Source organism: Pristiophorus japonicus, chromosome 16 (genome assembly GCF_044704955.1).
Source record: "Pristiophorus japonicus isolate sPriJap1 chromosome 16, sPriJap1.hap1, whole genome shotgun sequence".
Taxonomy (NCBI): Eukaryota; Metazoa; Chordata; class Chondrichthyes; family Pristiophoridae; genus Pristiophorus; species Pristiophorus japonicus.
Window position 1 is genome coordinate 99,652,882 of NC_091992.1, and position 21,537 is coordinate 99,674,418.

At 44.4% G+C, this 21,537-nt stretch overlaps 1 protein-coding gene across 1 annotated transcript in view; it reads right to left on the bottom strand.

Moving 5' to 3' along the window:
* Window positions 1-21,537, bottom strand: part of pik3r5 (phosphoinositide-3-kinase, regulatory subunit 5) — a 99,177-nt gene that overhangs the window by 21,644 nt on the left and 55,996 nt on the right. Inside the window, exons 11-14 of the mRNA XM_070857602.1 lie at window positions 20,414-20,558; window positions 7,789-7,923; window positions 4,161-4,289; window positions 1,179-1,272 (exon numbers count right to left, since the gene is read on the bottom strand). Of these exons, the coding sequence (XP_070713703.1) occupies window positions 1,179-1,272; window positions 4,161-4,289; window positions 7,789-7,923; window positions 20,414-20,558 (503 nt within the window). The remainder of the gene's footprint in view (window positions 1-1,178; window positions 1,273-4,160; window positions 4,290-7,788; window positions 7,924-20,413; window positions 20,559-21,537) is intronic.

Below are 21,537 nucleotides of genomic sequence, written 5' to 3' on the forward strand. Positions count from 1 at the left end.
TACAGCCAATGAAGTACTTTTGGAGTGTAGTCACTGTTGTAATGTGGGAAATGTGGCAGCCAATTTGTATACAGCAAGCTCCCACAAACAACAATGTGATAATTAACAGATAATCAGTTTTTGTTATGTTGATTGAGGGATAAATATTGGTCAGGACACCAGGATTAACTCTCCTGCTCTTCTTTGAAATAGTGGCCATGGGATCTTTTACGTCCACTTGAGAGAGCAGACGGGGCCTCGGTTTAATGTCTCATCTGAAAGATGGCACCTCCAACAGTGCAGTGCTCCCTTAGCACTGCACTGGAGTGTCAGCCTAGATTTATCTGCTTAAGTCCCTGAGTCCACAAATCCCATGCAAGGCAAACCTGTTTATCTACTCTTCAGCCTTTAGTTACAATACAATTCAGAATGTAAATATGTCTGATGTGCAGATCTCCTAATATTGTGATTTTGACACACCGTAGGGCCAGTTTTGCAACATTCAGTGAACAGCAGTAATGGATCATCACCGGGACTTAGTTATCTTATGTCTCTACCAACCAATGTGGTGTCACCTCATGATTTATTCATGCCGAAAGGCTGCTCCATTGAGTTTCTATAGCATCTACAGTTACACCCAGTTGCACTATAGACCTCTGGTTTCAACACAACCTCCTCCCTTCTGAACAGAGGCAAGCACGTTTCTGCAAATTGACTCAGACTTGATCTCAATCAAAATTCTGGTTAGATTGCAATCTGAATATTACATTAAGTTAAATATTTGTAACAATGCAGCTGGAAAAAAAATGAACTTGTTCTACAGTTGCAAACACATATCTATTCAATAATTTTTTTTAAACATTCACAAATATTAAAGGGGCAAGTGACTGGATAACATTTGCATGGGTATTTAACCAAAAAGCTACCACTGCCTTTAAAATAAATTGCAAAAGCGTAACCCCGCAGCAGAATATGTACATTGCCATGGGCACCAATGACAGAGTTTGAAGACAGACATTCCCGATCTGTTCAAACTCTTGAGGTTGGCTCATCGTTGTCCAGTGCAACAACTCCTCCTTGGTAAATGTGTCAAAGTAATTGTTAATTGGATACATACATCTTCCAGAGTAGCACCACATCAACCTTATTGCAAAGATATGGGAGATAATTATTTTGGATTCACGTAAAAGAAAGCACACCTGAAGCTTTAATTGCTCTTGTAGCAGCAGATTGTCCCAGTTCGAGCGAGTAAACAAAGACCTCAGATCTCTTCTCACCCCCTGCCAGGGTTAGCTGTCAAGAAAATGTGTAATTCATCCTAATTATTTCCATGTTTTGTGCATAGAAACACCATATAATTTCTTTACACACACTGACATGCCATGGAAAACGATCAAGGAACAACAATGGCAGCTGTACAAAGAGCCATTTATTTAATCTGTTCATATTATATATCTTAACTGGAAGCTCTATTAAGTAACGTTGTGGGCTGATTGAGTAGCGACTTTATTTTGGCTGACTGCAAAAACAAAGTTTTTGTCACTATCGTGAACAAAAATAAATTGACCAGTCACTTATCGTGTGAGATGGGGAAGTTACAGCTGACCATGAGTTCATTTATCTGGGCAACCCACCCTAGAATAAAGGAAGTAAATAAGTGAGCTTTCATATCCGTTCAGCAGCTGCAGCTTTTAACTTGGTAAAGGACACCACTTTCTGCAGGAAAGACATCAAGTTGGGGAGCAAATGTTGGCCAGGAGAACTTCCTGTTCTTCTTTGAATATTGCCATGAGGTCTTTTATTTCCACCTGAGAGGTTAAGTGGGGCATTGGTTTAATGTCTCATCTAAAAGATGGCACCATCAACAATGTAGCCCTCCCTCGGTACTGCACTGAAGTGTCGGCATAGAATATGTGCTCAAGTCTCTGGAGATGTGCTTAAATTCACAACCTTCTGACTCAGGCGAGAGTGCTACATTTGAGCCAAGGCTGAATTGTGAAAGCTGTGCTCTACACAAACTCACTGGAACAGGAATAGAACAAAAGGACTGACAGATACTCTCAAATCATTAATTACTTTGTTATTTTGTGTTCTTGGCATGAGGGATTCAGATATTGCACATCCCTAGTTATATTGAGAAAGTGGTGGTGGGTCTTTGATTCACAGCAATTGTTTGCACAACTGAATGACTCACGAGGCCATCCAGATGACTTCACGATGGGCATTGAGAGTCAACCACATAGTATGGACTAGAGTCAAGGGGTGACAGGTCGACTCTCCTGATGGTGGGATTTGAACTTTGGACTTCTGGGTTGCTAGTCCAGTACCATAACCACAACACAACCAGGACATCTTTTAATGATCCCTTGATTATTCACATAAAGCACACTCTAGAGACTCAACATGCAGGCAATTCAAGAAATAGAAACATAGAAACATAGAAAATAGGTACAGGTGTAGGCCATTCGGCCCTTCGAGCCTGCACCACCATTCAATAAGATCATGGCTAATCATTCACCTCAGTTCCCCTTTCCTGCTTTCTCGCCATACCCCTTGATCCCTTTAGCTGTAAGGGCCATATCTAACTCCCTCTTGAAGAGATCCAATGAACTGGCATCAACAACTCTCTGCGGTAGAGAATTCCACAGGTCAACAACTCTCTGAGTGAAGAAGTTTCTCCTCATCTCAGTCCTAAATGACTTACCACTTATCCTTAGACTGTGTCCCCTGGTTCTGGACTTCCCCAACATCGGGAACATTCTTCCTGCATCTAACTTGTCCAGTCCCATCAGAATTGTGTGTGTTTCTATGAGATCCCCTCTCATCCTTCTAAACTCCAGTGAATACAGGCCCAGATGATCCAATCTCTCCTCATATGTCAGTCCTGTCATCCTGGGAATCAGTCTGGTGAACCTTCGTTGCACTCCCTCAATAGCAAGAACGTCCTTCCTCAGATTAGGAGATCAAAACTGAACACAATATTCCAGGTGAGGCCTAACCAAGGCCCTGTACAACTGCAGTAAGACCTCCCTGCTCCTATACTTAAATCCCCTCGCTATGAAGGGCAACATACTATTTGCCTGCTTCACCGTCTGCTGTACCTGCATGCCAACTTTCAATGACTGATGTACCATGACACCCAGGTCTCATTGCAACTCCCCTTTTCCTAATCTGCCACCATTCAGATAATATCCTGCCTTCGTGTTTTTGCCACCAAAGTGGATAACCTCACATTTATCCACATTATACTGCATCTGCCATGCATTTGCCCATTCACCTAGCCTGTCCAAGTCACCCTGCAGCCTCCTCACAGCTCACACCGCTACCCAGCTTCGTGTCATCTGCAAACTTGGAGATATTACACTCAATTCCTTCATCTAAATCATTGATGTATATTGTAAATAGCTGGGGTCCCAGCACTGAGCCCTGCGGCTCCCCACTAGTCACAGCCTGCCATTCTGAAAAGGACCCATTTATTCTGACTCTCTGCTTCCTGTCTGCCAACCAGTTCTTTATCCACGTCAGTACATTACCCCCACTACCATGTGCTTTAATTTTGTACACTAATCTCTTGTGTGGGACCTTGTCAAAAGCCTTTCGAAAGTCCAAATACACCACATCCACTGGTTCTCCCTTGTCCACTCTACCAGTTACATCCTCAAAAGATTCTAGAAGATTTGTCAAACATGATTTCCCTTTCATAAATCCATGCTGACTTGGACCGATCCTGTCACTGCTTTCCAAATGCGCTGCTATTTCATCTTTAATAATTGATTCCAACATTTTACCCACTACTGATGTCAGGCTAACCGATTTATAATTACCCGTTTTCTCTCTCCCTTCTTTTTTAAAATGTGGTGCCACGGAAGTCGCTTAATGTGATCACCCCAGGAATTCCCAATAGAAAAAGCTATTTGTTGGGAAAAATCAATTTGTACCACATAAAAACATGAAGATCCTCAAAGAGATAAAGACAATGCAATAGTCAATCACCGAGGAATATATAAAAAGAGCGACGTAAATAAATTGATTAAACTCACCAAGCATTTGGTTACCATTTACATGCTTCCAAAAACAGTCCCACAATGGCCAGCTTTTGACCTCGGGTTTACCCTCATTGTCCTACTAATTTAGTCTCAGTAAAACAGTGCAAATGTTACGAGCCCAGAATACAGACTTACCTCTGCTTGGTAAAGCTGGATTAGCACTGGACAGGCAGCATTCCGACAATAATAAAGGATCAGGTCACCCAGGATGGGAAGCTTTTCTTGTATCCTTTCTGCAAAGTCATTCTCGGGCTTGGAAGACTCCTGCAAATAAACAGATAACTAACTAGAATACTTTTACATGGAGGCCGGGAGATTCTTCTGAATTACTGATCATTTTAATGTTATTAAAAATAACTAACTGATCTCCCATGGCGTTATTCATCAACATTTTTCTGCCTGTAATTGTGTTTCTACTTGTCTCCCACTCAAATTCTTTCTCACTCACTCTTTCTGTTAGTCTTCCACTATTACTGTTGATAAAGAGCTCACGCAGTGTGTTATCTTTATATCTTCAATTTATGTTCAACTCATCTTACTCGTTAACTCGCCCCCTTTCTCTCTGGCTCCTCTCTCTTTCTGTGTATATCTTACACGCTCTATATGGGCGATTCCATAGTCCCAGTGAGTAAACTAAGCTTGCAGGAAGCATGAGTCAGAGTTTGTGCTACAACATTGGCGTAAGGGCCCGCAAGGGAATTGGGGAAAGGGCTGAGCTGGGGTTGAGAGTGAGCAGTAGTTCGAAGGCCTGGGGATGGGATACACCTTGACCGCATGCCGATTGTCTTCTAGTCGCTTTTGCATTAAGTCTGGAGCTGCTGCCTTGGTCACTCCTGGTATGCACAGGTACTGCTGTAATATGCACGAGAGAGAAAGTGACTACTGTACCCTAGGGCTCATAGGCAGCAATGGACTGGGGTTGGAGTTTGAGAATGCGCGATGGGCCAGGATTGTGGCCTCGGTTGAGAGCGAGCATGATGTAGGGGCATGGAAGGTAGCAGGATTTTGTTAAGATTTGTAAACAATGGTCTATATTTGAAAAATGGGTTAAAAACTTTTATACAACAGGAACATACAGTTTCAAATGTGCACTTCATTGCAACGCAATCTTGATACCAAGAATAAAGCACAAACAAAGCGAATTGCAACCGGCAATAACGATCCTTTAACAGTTCCCAAGTAGCAAACAAGCTGTTTAACTAATATAAATGTTGAAGAGTTCACTAATGCATGGGGAGAGTGTGCAATTTTTTTTCCTAAAGGTAGTTATGCAATGACCAAGAAAAGCCAGAGATAGCGACCAGACCCTTGATATCCTTGTGAATTGTAATGGGCAAACACACTGACATTTTTAGTGTCAGAGAACAATCCACAAGATAGGCAATATTTCACAATCAATCTGAACTCAGGGCCTGGAGAAAGGGAGCGGGGAAAAAAAGTTTACTTAAGAAGAGAACTAAGGTAAGGCTGTCATGTATGTAACCATCATGCAACAGTAATCTTCATGTAACTGTAACCTTCATGCAACTCCAGTATACTGTACTTATACCATAGAAACGCACACCCTGACCACAGGGGGTGAACTTGTGGAAGACACTCCTCACCTGGGTTTCCAGGTATAAAAGGGGAGGTCCCACTCAGGGTCAGCACTCCTTGGTCCTGGGAATAAAGGTTCAGGTCACAGAGTGACTGTGTCTGCAGTACATGCCTCATGGGAGTTTGTAGTAAGGTGCAGGGACACCACAAAGACAACAAGATTACTGTAAAGTAATTCACAGGACATGAAGCACTCTTTAAAAAGGTGTGTGAATTAGTTGCCTGTAACTTCCTGCTGCCACATATTGGGCCCAAATTTGGCCAGTACAGATTTCTGGCGCACTCACCAGAGGTGCGCCGCTTTTGTAGAACTCCAAGGGCACCAAAAATCTTCGGGCCTCCATGGTGGCATAGTGTGGCAACTGAATTTGGGGGTGGAGCCAGGTCCCGGCGCTGAAAACAGTGCCGCGACCTCTGCACATGCGCGCTAGAGTGTGCGCGCATACGCAGTAGCTCCTAACCCCCAGAATCTGAGAGTGTGCTCTGCAGGCTGTGTGGGAGGGGCTGAAGCATGCCGTCCTTATTCCTGGCCAAATGGGCTCCCTCACCGGCGGCCTGCTGCCTTATCCAGCCACACCAGTAAAAGGAGATCTGAGAGAACCAGAACCCCAGCAGGTTGTCAGTGAAACCCTGTAGCTGGTTAGTATGCTGATGTTTTGCACAAGGGAATCAGTTTAAAAGAAGTAGATTGGGTTAGGTTAGGTATCCAATGTCTGAAACAAATGGGAAGCATTGAGACAAATCATACTGGCAATATTCACAAGGCCACACAATGGATGGAGTAAGTGCACTGCACTTGGTCTATACATTGTGCTGAGTATTTATGTGCCATTGGTTAGAATAAAGTAGGAGCCAGCAAAAGAATGCTATTGAAGGTCCTGAAAGGGACTGTGAAGGAGTAGTTTGGACAAGGTTACTTTGTTTTTATTTGTTATTGATTGACTGATTGATTATTACTTTGGTCTTGGTGCTTTAGGTGCAGGGTTCCTTCTATTATTTATTTGTTAATTAATTGCTTATTACTTTTTGTGCTTTGTTTATTGCTTTGTAAGTCTTGGTGCTAGGTGCAGGTCCTCTCAGCTTCCTTGTATTTTTTTATTTGTTATTGAATGCCTATTTTTGTGCTTTGTTTAGTGCTTGGTGCTTTAGAATGTACTAACCTGAGCTGATTTCTTAACTCTCCGCAAGGGTTTTCTGTGCAGCCACAAATGCTGGCCTAAGTTAGTTTGGAGCAACTATTAGCTGTCCAAACTGGGTTAAATGGCCAAAACGGCTGGTAACGCCCCCTTTTGAAAAAAAAACGAAACTAAAAAAAATCCTAATTAACTCACTTACACTGGCACAAATTAAATGTGCAGAGTTGAGATTTTTAAGATACTCCAGAAAAATCAAGTTGCTCCAAAAAAAAAATGGAGCAACTCCTGGCTAAATTTGGGCCCTTAAACTTAGGTTTATGTCATGTTTATTTTATGAACTATTGCCATGTCACTTCAGATAAACTCCTTCCTCAATCTCTCATGAACAGCCACATTCTCCAGGTACGAGCAGGAATAGTTTAAAACCAGCAAACAAGTAACAAGCAGCTCAAGGAAATATTTTGGCACCCCATCCACCACCTTAAACATTCACTCCCTCCACCATCGACACACCGTGACTTCCGTGTGTACCATCTACAAGATGCACTGCAGCAACTTGCCAAGGCTTCTTCAGCAGCACCTCCCAAACCCACGACGTCTATCACCTAGAGGACATGGGCAGCAGGAGCATGGGAGCACCATCACCTGCAATTTCCCCTCCAAGTTGTACACCATCCTCACTTGGAAATATATCGCCGTTCCTTCATCATCGCTGGAACTCCCTCCCCAATAGCACTGTGGGAGAACCTTCATCACACGGACTGCGGTGGTTCAAAGCGGCGGCTCACCACCACCTTCTCAAGGGCAATTATGGATGGGCAATAAATGCTGGCCTTGCCAGCGACGCTCACATCCCAGAACGAATAAAAAGATATATGAAAGGAGGTGACTGTTTTCTTGACTGAAGGAGGACTCGCCGCATAGGAAGGCAGTTGCAGAGTAAGGGAGAAAAAAAGCTTTAAAAAATCCTGATAATGATACAAGAAGCAATTGTGATACTCTATGCATACACCCTGGCTGTTTACACTTACCTGACAAAGCAGAGTTGTTGGTAAGGTCAGTAGGTCTAGAACATTTCGTTCATACCAGGAATCCAACATACCAAGAAATCGAGCAATATTATTGGTACTATCTTTGTCTGTCTTTAACCCAATTGAGCTGAAATCCTAAAGTAATAACAATCTCACGATGAGTTAGTGAGCATTAATACTTATTTAAGAAGCACATTTCATTTTTAACTAAATAATCTTTATTTCAAAAATATCACGAAGCGCTGGTAATACTAGACTTTCCTATCAAGCCAAAATTAAACAGCTGTTTGAATTTCACATTATGTTATGAAATCACATTTGCGTTCAGAAAGAAAAACCTTATGGTCTCCCAATTTTAAATGTATTTTTCGGCCTGTCCGATATATTCACAGAGCACAGCACACACAGCTTCCGAACATGGCAGGCAGCTCTCTCGGAAGGCTCCGGAAATCTACCTGGTTCTGTTTATTATTAACCCTGCACTTGCAGTACACAATACATCCACATCCACAGTGTGGAGCTATAAACATTACAAGCTTACAGACATTACACTTCTCCCTTCTTAATGAAAAAAAGTTATTATAACAAACATCATACATAACTTTCATTTTTATACATAACACAGGATATAAACTTTTTTTTCATATTTACAAATGTAACTTTGCCACTTGTTTTCTGTTTTGAAGAGGATACCTTCACTCTCGAACAGAACCTTCCAAACATGGTGTCGAATCTAAACTCATTCGAGGCTCATCCTGAGGAACGTTTTCCTCCATGGAATTTCCTTTATTTTCATTTGCACTCACTCTAATTTCAGGCTCTTTGTTTTCCTGACTCGGACTCAGACTTTCATTCTGATTTTCTCCTGGATTTGTTTCCAGTACATTGGATTTAGGATTTGCTACCGGTATATCAAAATTATCTGATGAGTCAGAAATAATTGAATCATTCCCACCTTCAATTCCTTCCATGTCTGTAGGTAAAATAATAAACCTAACCTGTCCATTATCAAACATCTTTACCAAATATGTGCGAGGACCACATATCTTCACCACTCTTTCTGTAACTACTTTAACCATTTATGGTGATGGTTCTTCACTCTCACCTTCTGGTTTAATTTCACACTTCTCTCTTTTACTCTACCTCTATCATGATTCTCTTTCTGTCTTAATTCTGTCTCTTCTACAGACTGTGCCAAATTTGGCTTTAACAACGAGAATCTGGTTCGTGGCTGTCGTTTGAGAAACAACTCTGCTGGTGTTCTACCAGTAGTTGTATGAGGAGTATTTCGATATGTAATCAAAAAATTAGCCAATTTGTGATCCAATGACAACTGTCATTGTTTCTATGTCATTTCCTTGGATTTGGATCTAACATTTGTTTTATGAGGGCACGTTTTACAATTTGTACAGTGCGCTCTGCTGTACCATTCGAAGCAGGGTGGTATGGTGAAACCTTGGTATGTTTCACACCATTTTTGCTTGTGAATTGTGAAAATTCTTCTGAATGAAATTGTGGTCCATTATCCAAAACAATTTCTTCAGGGAGGCCAAATGAAGAAAATAATTTTCGTAAAATGTCCTATTTTCCACATTGGAAACACCTCAACCCACTTCGAATGGCTATCAATCACAATGAACAATTGTTGTCCTTCTAACTCAGCAAAATCAATATGTAGCCTTTGCCACACCCTGGGAGGCCATTTCCATGGCTGTAATGGTACTGGTGGTGGTTGCTTGGTTACCGATTGACACGTCGTATACTGACTCACGATGTACTCTATATCTTTATCAAGACCTGGCCACCATAAATAACTGCGTGCAAAACTCTTGGTCAAGCACATTCCCAGGTGCTGGTCATGGATTTGGATAATTTGGACCTGAATTTATTTGGTATAACCACTCTTGCACCCCACATGATACAATCTTTATCGACTGATAATTCATTCGTAGGAATGAAGAATGAATGTGTATCTTTGTCTGTAAGCTGGTTTGGCCATCCATTTGCAATCTACTCATACACCTTTGACATCACTGGGTCACGTTTGGTTGCTCTACCAATCTCTTCAGCCGTGACTGGCAGTTCATCAATGTATGAAAAATAAAACACTTCTTCCCTATCGGGTGTAACTTGTGATGGGGAAGGCAATCTCGATATTGCATCAGCATTACTGTGATCAGCTGATTGTCTGTATTCAATATCATATGTATATGCTGACAAAATCAAAGCCCATCTCTTCATTCGGGCTGCAGCTAATGTTGGAACTGGGGACTTTGGATGAAGGATTGCTGTTAGGGGCTTATAGTCCGTAACGATGGTAACCTTATGACCATACAATTATTTGTGAAACTTCTTGACCCCAAAAATTAATGCCAAAGCTTCCCTTTCAATTTGCGCATAATTACTCTCACTGGCACTGAGAGTGCGTGAAGCAAAAGCAATTGGTCTCTCCTCCCCACTACTTAATACATGAGAGATTACTGCCCCAACTCCATACGGAGAGGCATCACATGCTAGCTTAATCTCCTTAGATATGTCTTAGTGAACTAACATGGTGCTCTCTACCAATTTGCTTTTACACTCCTTGAATGCTGTATCGCATTCTTTTGACCACTTCCAATGGACCTGTTTTTTCAAAAAGTTCATTCAGTGGATGTAATACTGTAGCCAAATTTGGTAGGAACTTCCCATAATAGTTCAAAAGACCCAAGAATGAACGGAGTTCAGTGACATTCCTGGGAGTGGGTGCATTTCTAATTGCATCCAATTTTTCCATGATTGGATGTAAACCATCTTTGTCTACTCTGTACCCTAAGTACTCCACTGAGTTTTTAAATAACGCACACTTACGAGCAGACATTCGTACTCTGTGCTTCTCTAGTTGTTTGAGGACTTCATTCAATATGTTATTATGAATTTGCCTATTTGGTGCTGAAATTCGTATGTCATCCAAATAACAGGGAGAGAGAAAACAGGGAATTATAGACCGGTCAGCCTGACCTCAGTAGTGGGTAAAATGATGGAATCAATTATTAAGGATGTCATAGCAGTGCATCTGGAAAATGGTGACATGATAGGTCCAAGTCAGCATGGATTTGTGAAAGGGAAATCATGCTTGACAAATCTTCTGGAATTTTTTGAGGATGTTTCCAGTAAAGTGGACAAAGGAGAACCAGTTGATGTGGTATATTTGGACTTTCAGAAGGCTTTCGACAAGGTCCCACACAAGAGATTAATGTGCAAAGTTAAAGCACATGGGATTGGGGGTAGTGTGCTGACGTGGATTGAGAACTGGTTGTCAGACAGGAAGCAAAGAGTAGGAGTAAATGGGTACTTTTCAGAATGGCAGGCAGTGACTAGTGGGGTACCGCAAGGTTCTGTGCTGGGGCCCCAGCTGTTTACATTGTACATTAATGATTTAGACGAGGGGATTAAATGCAGTATCTCCAAATTTGCGGATGATACTAAGTTGGGTGGCAGTGTGAGCTGCGAGGAGGATGCTATTAGGCTGCAGAGTGACTTGGATAGGTTAGGTGAGTGGGCAAATGCATGGCAGATGAAGTATAATGTGGATAAATGTGAGGTTATCCACTTTGGTGGTAAAAAGAGAGAGACAGACTATTATCTGAATGGTGACAGATTAGGAAAAGGGAAGGTGCAACGAGACCTGGGTGTCATGGTACATCAGTCATTGAAGGTTGGCATGCAGGTACAGCAGGCGGTTAAGAAAGCAAATGGCATGTTGGCCTTCATAGCGAGGGGATTTGAGTACAGGGGCAGGGAGGTGTTGCTACAGTTGTACAGGGCCTTGGTGAGGCCACACCTGGAGTATTGTGTACAGTTTTGGTCTCCTAACTTGAGGAAGGACATTCTTGCTATTGAGGGAGTGCAGCGAAGGTTCACCAGACTGATTCCCGGGATGGCGGGACTGACCTATCAAGAAAGATTGGATCAACTGGGCTTGTATTCACTGGAGTTCAGAAGAATGAGAGGGGACCTCATAGAAACGTTTAAAATTCTGACGGGTTTAGACAGGTTAGATGCAGAAAGAATGTTCCCAATGTTGGGGAAGTCCAGAACCAGGGGTCACAGTCTGAGGATAAGGGGTAAGCCATTTAGGACCGAGATGAGGAGAAACTTCTTCACCCAGAGAGTGGTGAACCTGTGGAATTCTCTGCCACAGAAAGTAGTTGAGGCCAATTCACTAAATATATTCAAAAGGGAGTTAAATGAGGTCCTTACTACTCGGGGGATCAAGGGTTATGGCGAGAAAGCAGGAAGGGGGTACTGAAGTTTCATGTTCAGCCATGAACTCATTGAATGGCGGTGCAGGCTAGAAGGGCTGAATGGCCTGCTCCTGCACCTATTTTCTATGTTTCTATGTTTCTACCCCTTCAATACCTTTTAAAATCTGGTTCATCACCCCTTGGAATATGGCAGGGGCAGAAGACACTCCAAACGGTAGCCTATTAAATTGATATAGGCCTAGATGAGTATTTATAGTCAAACATGACTGGGACTCCTCATCTAGTTCAAGCTGTAAGCAGGCATTCGTAAGATCCAGTTTTGAGAAGATCTGACCACCTGTCAGTGTTGTGAACAAATCTTCTATATTCGGCAATGTATTGGGGACATTACCCTCTAGAACCTGGTTTACGGTTACTTTATAATCACCACACAATCTTACCTTACCATCAGACTTAGGTACAACAATTACATCAATCTATCTTACATATAATGTTCTCAGTCCCTAGTCTTTTGAGTTCTTGCTCAACTTTCTCCTTGAGTGCATATGGTACTTGTAGTAAACTGATCTAGCGTCCTTCTGTACCCTGACACTCGCCTTGAATCGGATTGCCCGTTTCGCAGAACACCTTTGGATACTTCTTGATAACCTCATCCGTTGATGAAAATCTCGCTTCCACACAGAAAATCTTACTCCAATCCAGCTTGTGAGCTCAACCAATGTTTTCCTAGTAAGGCCGGCTTATCTTCTTTCACTACTATTAGAGGCAAGTTCTGAAATTGATCTTTATATTTCACCGGTACGGTGATACGGCCTACCACAGGAATTTTCTCTCCTGAATAGCCTCACAGCTCTACCTTGGATTTCTCCAGTTGAAAATCATGCAATTTGTCGCGGTATAGTGACTCCAGTACTACACTCACGGATGCACCCGTGTCAATTTCCATTGGTATCTTGAATCCCGCAACATCTCTGTGGATTTTGATGCTTTCCGAATTGCTCCTGATGACGTGTAATTCTAACATCTCCTCATCCTGTTGTTGTTCTTCCATGCTAATGTAGTCTCTTGGGATTTCTACTCATTGCTTTGAACGCTGGACTCATAGCTTTAAAAGCTGATTTACCCTTCAGTCGGCATGCCTTCGCAAGATACCCAGTCTTCCTGCAGAAGAAACACTCTGCCTTCATGTATGGACAACTTTGAGCAACGTGTTGTCTCGGGCACCTATATAGTACGACTTCGACGCTCTGGTAGAATTTCCAGTTTCTGAGACTTTCGGCCATGCCCGTCTTTTACTTTGAACCTGCAGGTGATTTACCTCGGTTGACTGACGACCGTAATTATTATTTAATTCTCGGGAATATTGTTCGGCCATGCCCATCGACCTCGCTGTCTGACAAGCAATCTCAAAAGTTAAGTCATCCATCGTCAATAACTTCCTTCTGATCGCATCATTTTTCACCCCACAAACAAAATTATCCCGTAATGCTCGGTTTTGAAAGTTTCCAAAATCACAGTGCATCGATAGCTTTTTTAATGCTACGACGTAATCACTGATACTTTCATCTGCCTTTTGATTCCGAATCCCGAAACAATAGCTTTCAGCAATTTCTAACGGTTTGGGGTTATAGTGCTGCTCCAGCTTCGTTAAAATCTCTTTGGTTCGTCAGGCACAAGCAGATTTACAAGGATTTCGTATAATGCCGGACCTGCCTCCGATTAGAAAATCGCTTTCTTATGTTCCAACACAGCCCGGTTCCGGACTGCATTGTCTGGAACTTCGATTATGTTATTTGCAATGAAATACAATTCTAGCCAATCCACATACGCTTTAAAACATTCCCGATCGTGTCTATATTCTCCCAAATGTCCCAATACATCTGCCATTTTAATCTCTAGCTGTTCACACCTTGTGCTGTATTTTACCTGGATTTTGTAGCTTTTTTCCAAAGACAGAAACTTCCAAAGTGTCTCTGTCGGCTGGCTGAATCCTTCACCTACAAAATTTAAGCTTTAAATCATCCGAAAAATCCGATCTGCCGTCGCCAAATGTGGTCTATTCACAGAGCCCAGTACACACAGCTTTCTAACATGGCAGGCAGCTCTCTCGGAAGTCTCCGGAAATCTGCCTGGTTCTGTTTATTATTAACCCTGCACTTGCAGTACACAATATGTCCACATCCACAGTGTGGAGCTACAAACATTACAAGCTTACAGACATTACAGTCCCATTGCTGGTTCGGGGGGGGTGGGGGGGCAGGTCCTAAGGAAAGGACGGTCGGGAGTTTCTACAATCAGTGGACGATCTGCAGTGCCAATTTGAAGCCTGCTCGGCAAATGGAATATCTACCCGAGTTGTTCGTGGCAGTCCCAAAATCAAATACCTCTCATACTCCCACTGCCTGACATAACTATCCAATTCTCCCTGAAATTTGTCCATGTTATCTGCTTCTGCTGTCTGCCTGGGTAGTGAATTCTACAACCTCTACGTAAAATAATTAAACCTAAACAATCAGCGGACCTTCTCTCAGCCCATGTCCCGATTGTAGAGTTTGTGAAAACCTCAAACACATTATCAGAGTTCAACATATCCATTTCCTTAGAATTCTTTAATGTTTCCCTCAAGCATTCCCTTCTCCAGGAGTAAACAGGCTCTTCCATCTCTCATATACACATATATTTTTAAAGATTATTCTCTCTCTCTATATATATATATAAACTATATATAATACACATCTATATATTGTTAAATTTGTTATATCCTGCTACATTTCACTGAAATGTCTCTGTAACCCTTTTCTTGTGATGCCTGTAAGTAACTCTGGCTTAATAGGACTTTCCAAAGTTATGTGACAGTCTGTGATGATCTCTGACTGCTACAGTTCCTTGCTCTGGCCACTGGGTGGCACTGAAGAGCACTTTTAAAATATCTTCGACGGGTCATTTCTGTCCTCCATTTTTGGTTTTCTACTGCAGGTAAGCAATTAGATTTGTTTGTAAATGTTATGTTTTTATATACCAAAATTATTAACTTTTTTTCCCTTTGTTCCCTTCCGACATGTTTTTCTCTGCTGAGACTTTGGCTGCCTACCCTTCCGACCCCTAGGACACTTGTTTGGACCTTGGCTGTTGGATCATCAGCCAACTTCCCTCTGTCTTGTTGCTCCTCATCCCATTCCTGTTCCATCAGTCACCTATGAAAGGGAAATCGTGTTTGACAAATTTGCTGGAGTTCCTTGAGGATATATCGAGCAGGGTTGATAAGGGAGAACCAGTGGATGTGGTGTATTTGATTTCCATAAGGCATTCGATAAGTTGCCACATAAAAGGTTACTGCACAAGATAAAAGTTCACGGGGTTGGGGGTAATATATTAGCATGGATAGAGGATTGGCTAACTAACAGAAAAGAGTGTGTCGGGATAAATGGGTCATTTTCCAGTTGGCAAACAGTAACTAGTGGGGTGCACAGGGATTGGTGCTGGGGCCTCAACTATTTACAATCTATATTAATGACTTGGATGAAGGGACCGAGTGTAATGTAGCCAAGTTTGCTGATGATACAAAGATGGGTGGGAAAGCAAATTGTGAGGAGGACACACAAAATCTGCAAAGGGATGTAGACAGGCTAAGTGAGTGGGCAAAAATTTGGCAGATGGAGTATAATGTGGGAAAATGTGAGGTTATCCACTTTGGCAGAAAGAATAGAAAAGCAAATTATAAGTTAAATGGAGAAAAATTGCAAAGTGCTGCAGTACAGAGGGACCTGGGTGTCCTTGTGCATGAAACACAAAAAGTTAATATACAGGTACAGCATGTAATCAGGAAGGCAAATGGAATGTTGACCTTTATTGCAAGGGGGAGAGAATATAAAAGCAGAGAAGCCCTGCTATAACTTTACAGGGTTTTGGTGAGGCCACACCTGGAGTACTGCGTGCAGTTTTGGTCTTCGTATTTAAGGAAAGATATACTTGCATTGGAGGCTGTTCAGAGAAGGTTCACTAGGTTGATTCCAGAAATGAGGGGGTTGACTTATGAAGATAGGTTGAGTAGCTGGGGCCTATACTCATTAGAGTTCAGAAGAATGAGAGGTGATCTTATCAAAACGTGTAATATAATGAGGGGGCTCGACAAGGTGGATGCAGAGAGGATATTTCCACTCACAGGGGAAACTAAAACTAGGGGACATAGTCTCAAAATAAGGGGCCACCCTTTTAAAACTGAGATGAGGAGCAATTTCTTCTCTCAGAGGGTTGTAAATCTATGGAATTCTCTGCCCGAGAGAGCTGTGGAGGATGGGTCATTGAATATATTTAAGGTGGAGATAGACAGATTTTTGAGCGATAAGGGAATAAAGGGTTATGGGGAGCGGGCAGGGAAGTGGAGCTGAGTCCATGATCAAATCAGCCATGATCTTATTAAATGGTGGAGCAGGCTCGAGGGGCCTGCTCCTGCTCCTATTTCTTATGTTCTTATGTAAATGGATATAAACTAGGCTAAGAAATGCAGGCCGCTTATTTTTATCTTCGATAGGGCCATAGCAGTCATTTTTCAGTTCTATCAAGTTCATAAAAGTCTAGATCAGTAGTTTTGAGGGATAAATCGAATTCAAAAAGAAATGAGATAAAATCAGAGTATTATATAAAAACAAGGATAGACTATGTCACTTTTAAATGGGAACTTAATTATATCTTGGACCTGGCCCAATTATTCCCTCGCCCTCCAACCCTGCTTTCATTTAAGACTACATTTGATCTTGATGTCCTGTGTGAAATGCCCCTAAAGATTGACAAGTTGATAGATATATTTTAGTCTCTTACAAAAAGTCATTATTCCAAATAAATCAAACTCTAGCATTAAAAAGCACCCATTGCAAAAAGTTTTTTTTCCCCTCTAAAGCTTAAATCTTGATAAAAAATTAATACCTGACAGGGAGAATGACTTTGACGGCCCCACGGTTTTGCAATAATGAGGCCAAGCTGTAAATGCATTGGAATACTGGAGAATATGGGAAGATTGAGCTCACTGCCATTTAACGTGGCTACGTTCATTTAACACAGCATGAATATTTATGTGAACAATTATGCTTACAAGAAACTGTGAAAAGAATACTTCTTCTAGCAACTAAAGACATCTCACTTAAATAATACAATTGAACCAGAGATTCACAGCTTCAACAATAACTATATATTATTATTTTATTTTGTAGGGTATTTCCTGTCTATCTCCTTTCCTGAGTGTTGTATCCCATTTTGAGTGAAAAGGAAGGGTTAATGACTGCTAGGCCTCTGCTAATGTTGGCCATAAGCTGGCTGCTTTGACTCAACTTCCCCCTCAGGGTAGGTGTGCGTGAGAGTGTGTTTGTGTGAGTGTGTACGAGGGAGAAAATGATGGATACTTGACTTCCACTCATTGCGCACAAAGGGTTTTCAGCTTCAGCTGGAGGCAATGAGTATTGAAAATAACTCCATTTATAAATGATATAGAGACACCTTACAGGAAGAAATAAGGGCAATTGGATCAGCAGGATAGATGGACTCATTGGGGGCAAACTCCGACAGCTACTTCAGGTGCTAAAGAACCTGGGGGGGGCCTTGAGTTGAAATGCTAGTTTCGCCCATGTTTAGTGCAAGGCGCCATCTTGGTAAAGGAGTTGTAGCTTGCACTAGGAACAGCCGCCCGGATGATTGCTAAGGAGCTGATTATCATTTAAATTGCCTGCTAGTGCTCATTAAGTAGGCTGCCCGCCATTTTGGTGGATAGGCCTTGAACCAACACCTTCTTCCAACAGCAACCTGCTGATTGGGAGTGAACAGGTCTTGGTGAGGATTTCGAGTGGTACTTAAAGTTATATCACTTTTTACTGTTCACTTGCTGCTGGAGATTTAAAAGGGACCTTGGAAACACATTGGGAGACTTTCTGGGACACTTTATCAGACTTCACCAACACTACAAATATTTATTCTGGAAATTCTCTGAGAACTTCACCTAAAAAGAGTGAGTGCTGTGCTACTCTAACTTATCGGACACCTTATAGGAGACACCAGGAGAAAGGGAGTGCTTGGTCATGGGGATCTTGCTAGGGACCCCCTTGGTCTGCAGGAGGAATGGGAGGCAGACATGAGGCCAGGCAGAGCAGCACGAGCTGCTGCAGGAGAGAGGGGGACGGTGGGGGGGGGGTGGGGAGAAAGAGAGGGACGGGGGGGGGGAAAGAGAGGGACGGGGGGGGGGGGAAAGAGAGGGACGGGGGGGGGGAAAGAGAGGGACGGGGGGGGGAAAGAGAGGGACGGGGGGGGGGAAAGAGAGGGACGGGGGGGGGGAAAGAGAGGGACGGGGGGGGGAAAAGAGAGGGACGGGGGGGGGGGAAGAGAGGGACGGGGGGGGAAAGAGGGACGGGAAAGAGGGACGGGGGGGGAAAGAGGGACGGGAAAGAGGGACGGGGGGGGAAAGAGGGACGGGGGGGGAAGAGAGGGAAGAGGGGCGGGGGAGGGGGGGGAAGAGGGACGGGGGGAGGGGAAGAGAGGGACGGGGGGAGGGGAAGAGAGGGACGGGGGGAGGGGAAGAGAGGGACGGGGGGAGGGGAAGAGAGGGACGGGGGGAGGGGAAGAGAGGGACGGGGGGAGGGGAAGAGAGGGACGGGGGGAGGGGAAGAGAGGGACGGGGGGAGGGGAAGAGAGGGACGGGGGGAGGGGAAGAGAGGGACGGGGGGAGGGGAAGAGAGGGACGGGGGAGGGGAAGAGAGGGACGGGGGGAGGGGAAGAGAGGGACGGGGGGAGGGGAAGAGAGGGACGGGGGGAGGGGAAGAGAGGGACGGGGGGAGGGGAAGAGAGGGACGGGGGGAGGGGAAGAGAGGGACGGGGGGAGGGGAAGAGAGGGACGGGGGGAGGGGAAGAGAGGGACGGGGGGAGGGGAAGAGAGGGACGGGGGGAGGGGAAGAGAGGGACGGGGGGAGGGGAAGAGAGGGACGGGGGGAGGGGAAGAGAGGGACGGGGGGAGGGGAAGAGAGGGACGGGGGGAGGGGAAGAGAGGGACGGGGGGAGGGGAAGAGAGGGACGGGGGGAGGGGAAGAGAGGGACGGGGGGAGGGGAAGAGAGGGACGGGGGGAGGGGAAGAGAGGGACGGGGGGAGGGGAAGAGAGGGACGGGGGGAGGGGAAGAGAGGGACGGGGGGAGGGGAAGAGAGGGACGGGGGAGGGGAAGAGAGGGACGGGGGGAGGGGAAGAGAGGGACGGGGGGAGGGGAAGAGAGGGACGGGGGGAGGGGAAGAGAGGGACGGGGGGAGGGGAAGAGAGGGACGGGGGGAGGGGAAGAGAGGGACGGGGGGAGGGGAAGAGAGGGACGGGGGGAGGGGAAGAGAGGGACGGGGGGAGGGGAAGAGAGGGACGGGGGGAGGGGAAGAGAGGGACGGGGGGAGGGGAAGAGAGGGACGGGGCGAGGGGAAGAGAGGGACGGGGCGAGGGGAAGAGAGGGACGGGGCGAGGGGAAGAGAGGGACGGGGCGAGGGGAAGAGAGGGACGGGGGGAGGGGAAGAGAGGGACGGGGGGAGGGGAAGAGAGGGACGGGGGGAGGGGAAGAGAAGGACGGGGGGAGGGGAAGAGAGGGACGGGGCGAGGGGAAGAGAGGGACGGGGCGAGGGGAAGAGAGGGACGGGGGGAGGGGAAGAGAGGGACGGGGCGAGGGGAAGAGAGGGACGGGGCGAGGGGAAGAGGCGAGGGGAAGAGAGGGACGGGGGGAGGGGAAGAGAGGGACGGGGGGAGGGGAAGAGAGGGACGGGGGAGGGGAAGAGAGGGACGGGGGGAGGGGAAGAGAGGGACGGGGGGAGGGGAAGAGAGGGACGGGGGGAGGGGAAGAGAGGGACGGGGGGAGGGGAAGAGAGGGACGGGGGGAGGGGGGGAGGGAGAAAAGAGAGGGATGGGGGGAAGCGAGTGCTAAATTGGCAGGTGTCTGTTTTAGCACCTCCAGGTAAAGTCAAGTTATGGTAATCAGCAATTAGGACCGAAATTGTGTGCTAAAATCAGACTTTCAAATAAGCACGACTTGGTAGCACAGCATCCATAGAACATCTGTTTTCACCCTTTCACCAAAATACACCCCTTAATCTTTGCCTGTCTGATGTATGTTACAAATAGAAAAGATTTGCATTCATAAAGCGGCTTTCACAACCTCAGGATGCGAGAGATAGATAGAGAAGCTTGTTATATTTTTATCCTTACTACATCACTAAATGCAATACAACCACGCCTGGTGGTATAGAAATGGAAAACAGTATTGAATATAACATACGCACTGCCATGATTATAATGAAAGCTATTGAAATACCGGACATTAGTAACTCTAAGGTCAAACTTGTCATTGTATGGAAAAAAAAAACAAATGCTTACCAGTTGTGTGGGTGGTCTGTGTTGCATGTCTGTGGGGAGGTTTGTAAATGGTACAGAGCTGCTTAGTGAGCTTCTTTCCAGAGGAATATAAAAAAATTGCAGCCGGAAGTATTTTGTCAGAAAGGGACATTTACTTTCTTGTAATCTGAAAGAAGAAAAGATTCTTATTAGATTTTATCTACCTAATTGTAAAGAGCGCCCATAGTATTTTGCCTTGTCTCTAGTTTGGTCGGTGACCATTCAACAACCATGTTTGTGATGGTAAAGCAGGGTTTTATTCTCTCACATTCCCATCGCCTCAGATTTATTAAAGCCACATTCTGTTTTTACTTTGATAAGAACATGCTAAATCCCAAGATTTAAACTTTCTGGGAATAAGCTTGCTATTAAGGCAGAAAGAGGTTCTTTTCTAGATTAAATAACCTATGTAGTTCTATGTAATCATCTTATAAGCATACTTTGTGAGTGATACAATCCATCTCAGACAAAAACATGGGAAATTCTAGGAACACAGAATTGTCCAAGGGAAAAGCAGATCGTCAGCAAGTATGACACAAGAAACATCATCAACCTAAGTCGATTTACCTCATAATTCTGAATAAGTTACAAGGAGTAGAAGAAAGTTATTGATAATTGACCAGCATAATCGGGTCACTCTCAGGACTGGAATATCGGGCCCTTCATTGAAACATCTGTGAACTCGTGTGGAAGGAAGTCATCCTGGTTTGAGGGACTGCCTATGAAGATGCTGATGATGAATGATGCTAACACAGAACGTATTACCTACCAACTCTCTGATACAGGCAAAACCGTTCAGGCCTGTTGAAGCAGGCCAACAGGAACTAGGGTAGCTGCCCTTACTTTGCCCCCGCACAGGGCAACTGGGTATGCTGGCAACACCACTTGTTTGCGCCTTGCTGGAATTCTCAGAACAAGGACAAGCCCCTTTTGCTGACTGCTTGAGAGATAATGTAATGATGGGCAGGGTCTTTTGACTAGAATCCCTTGCTATGCAGAACATTGTCGTCCTTTTTGTAATTACTCTGTATTATTTGCATCAGGATGAGCTTTGGGATTTCCAATGAAATATCCATTAGTCACACTCTATTGTCTGTCCTTGATTA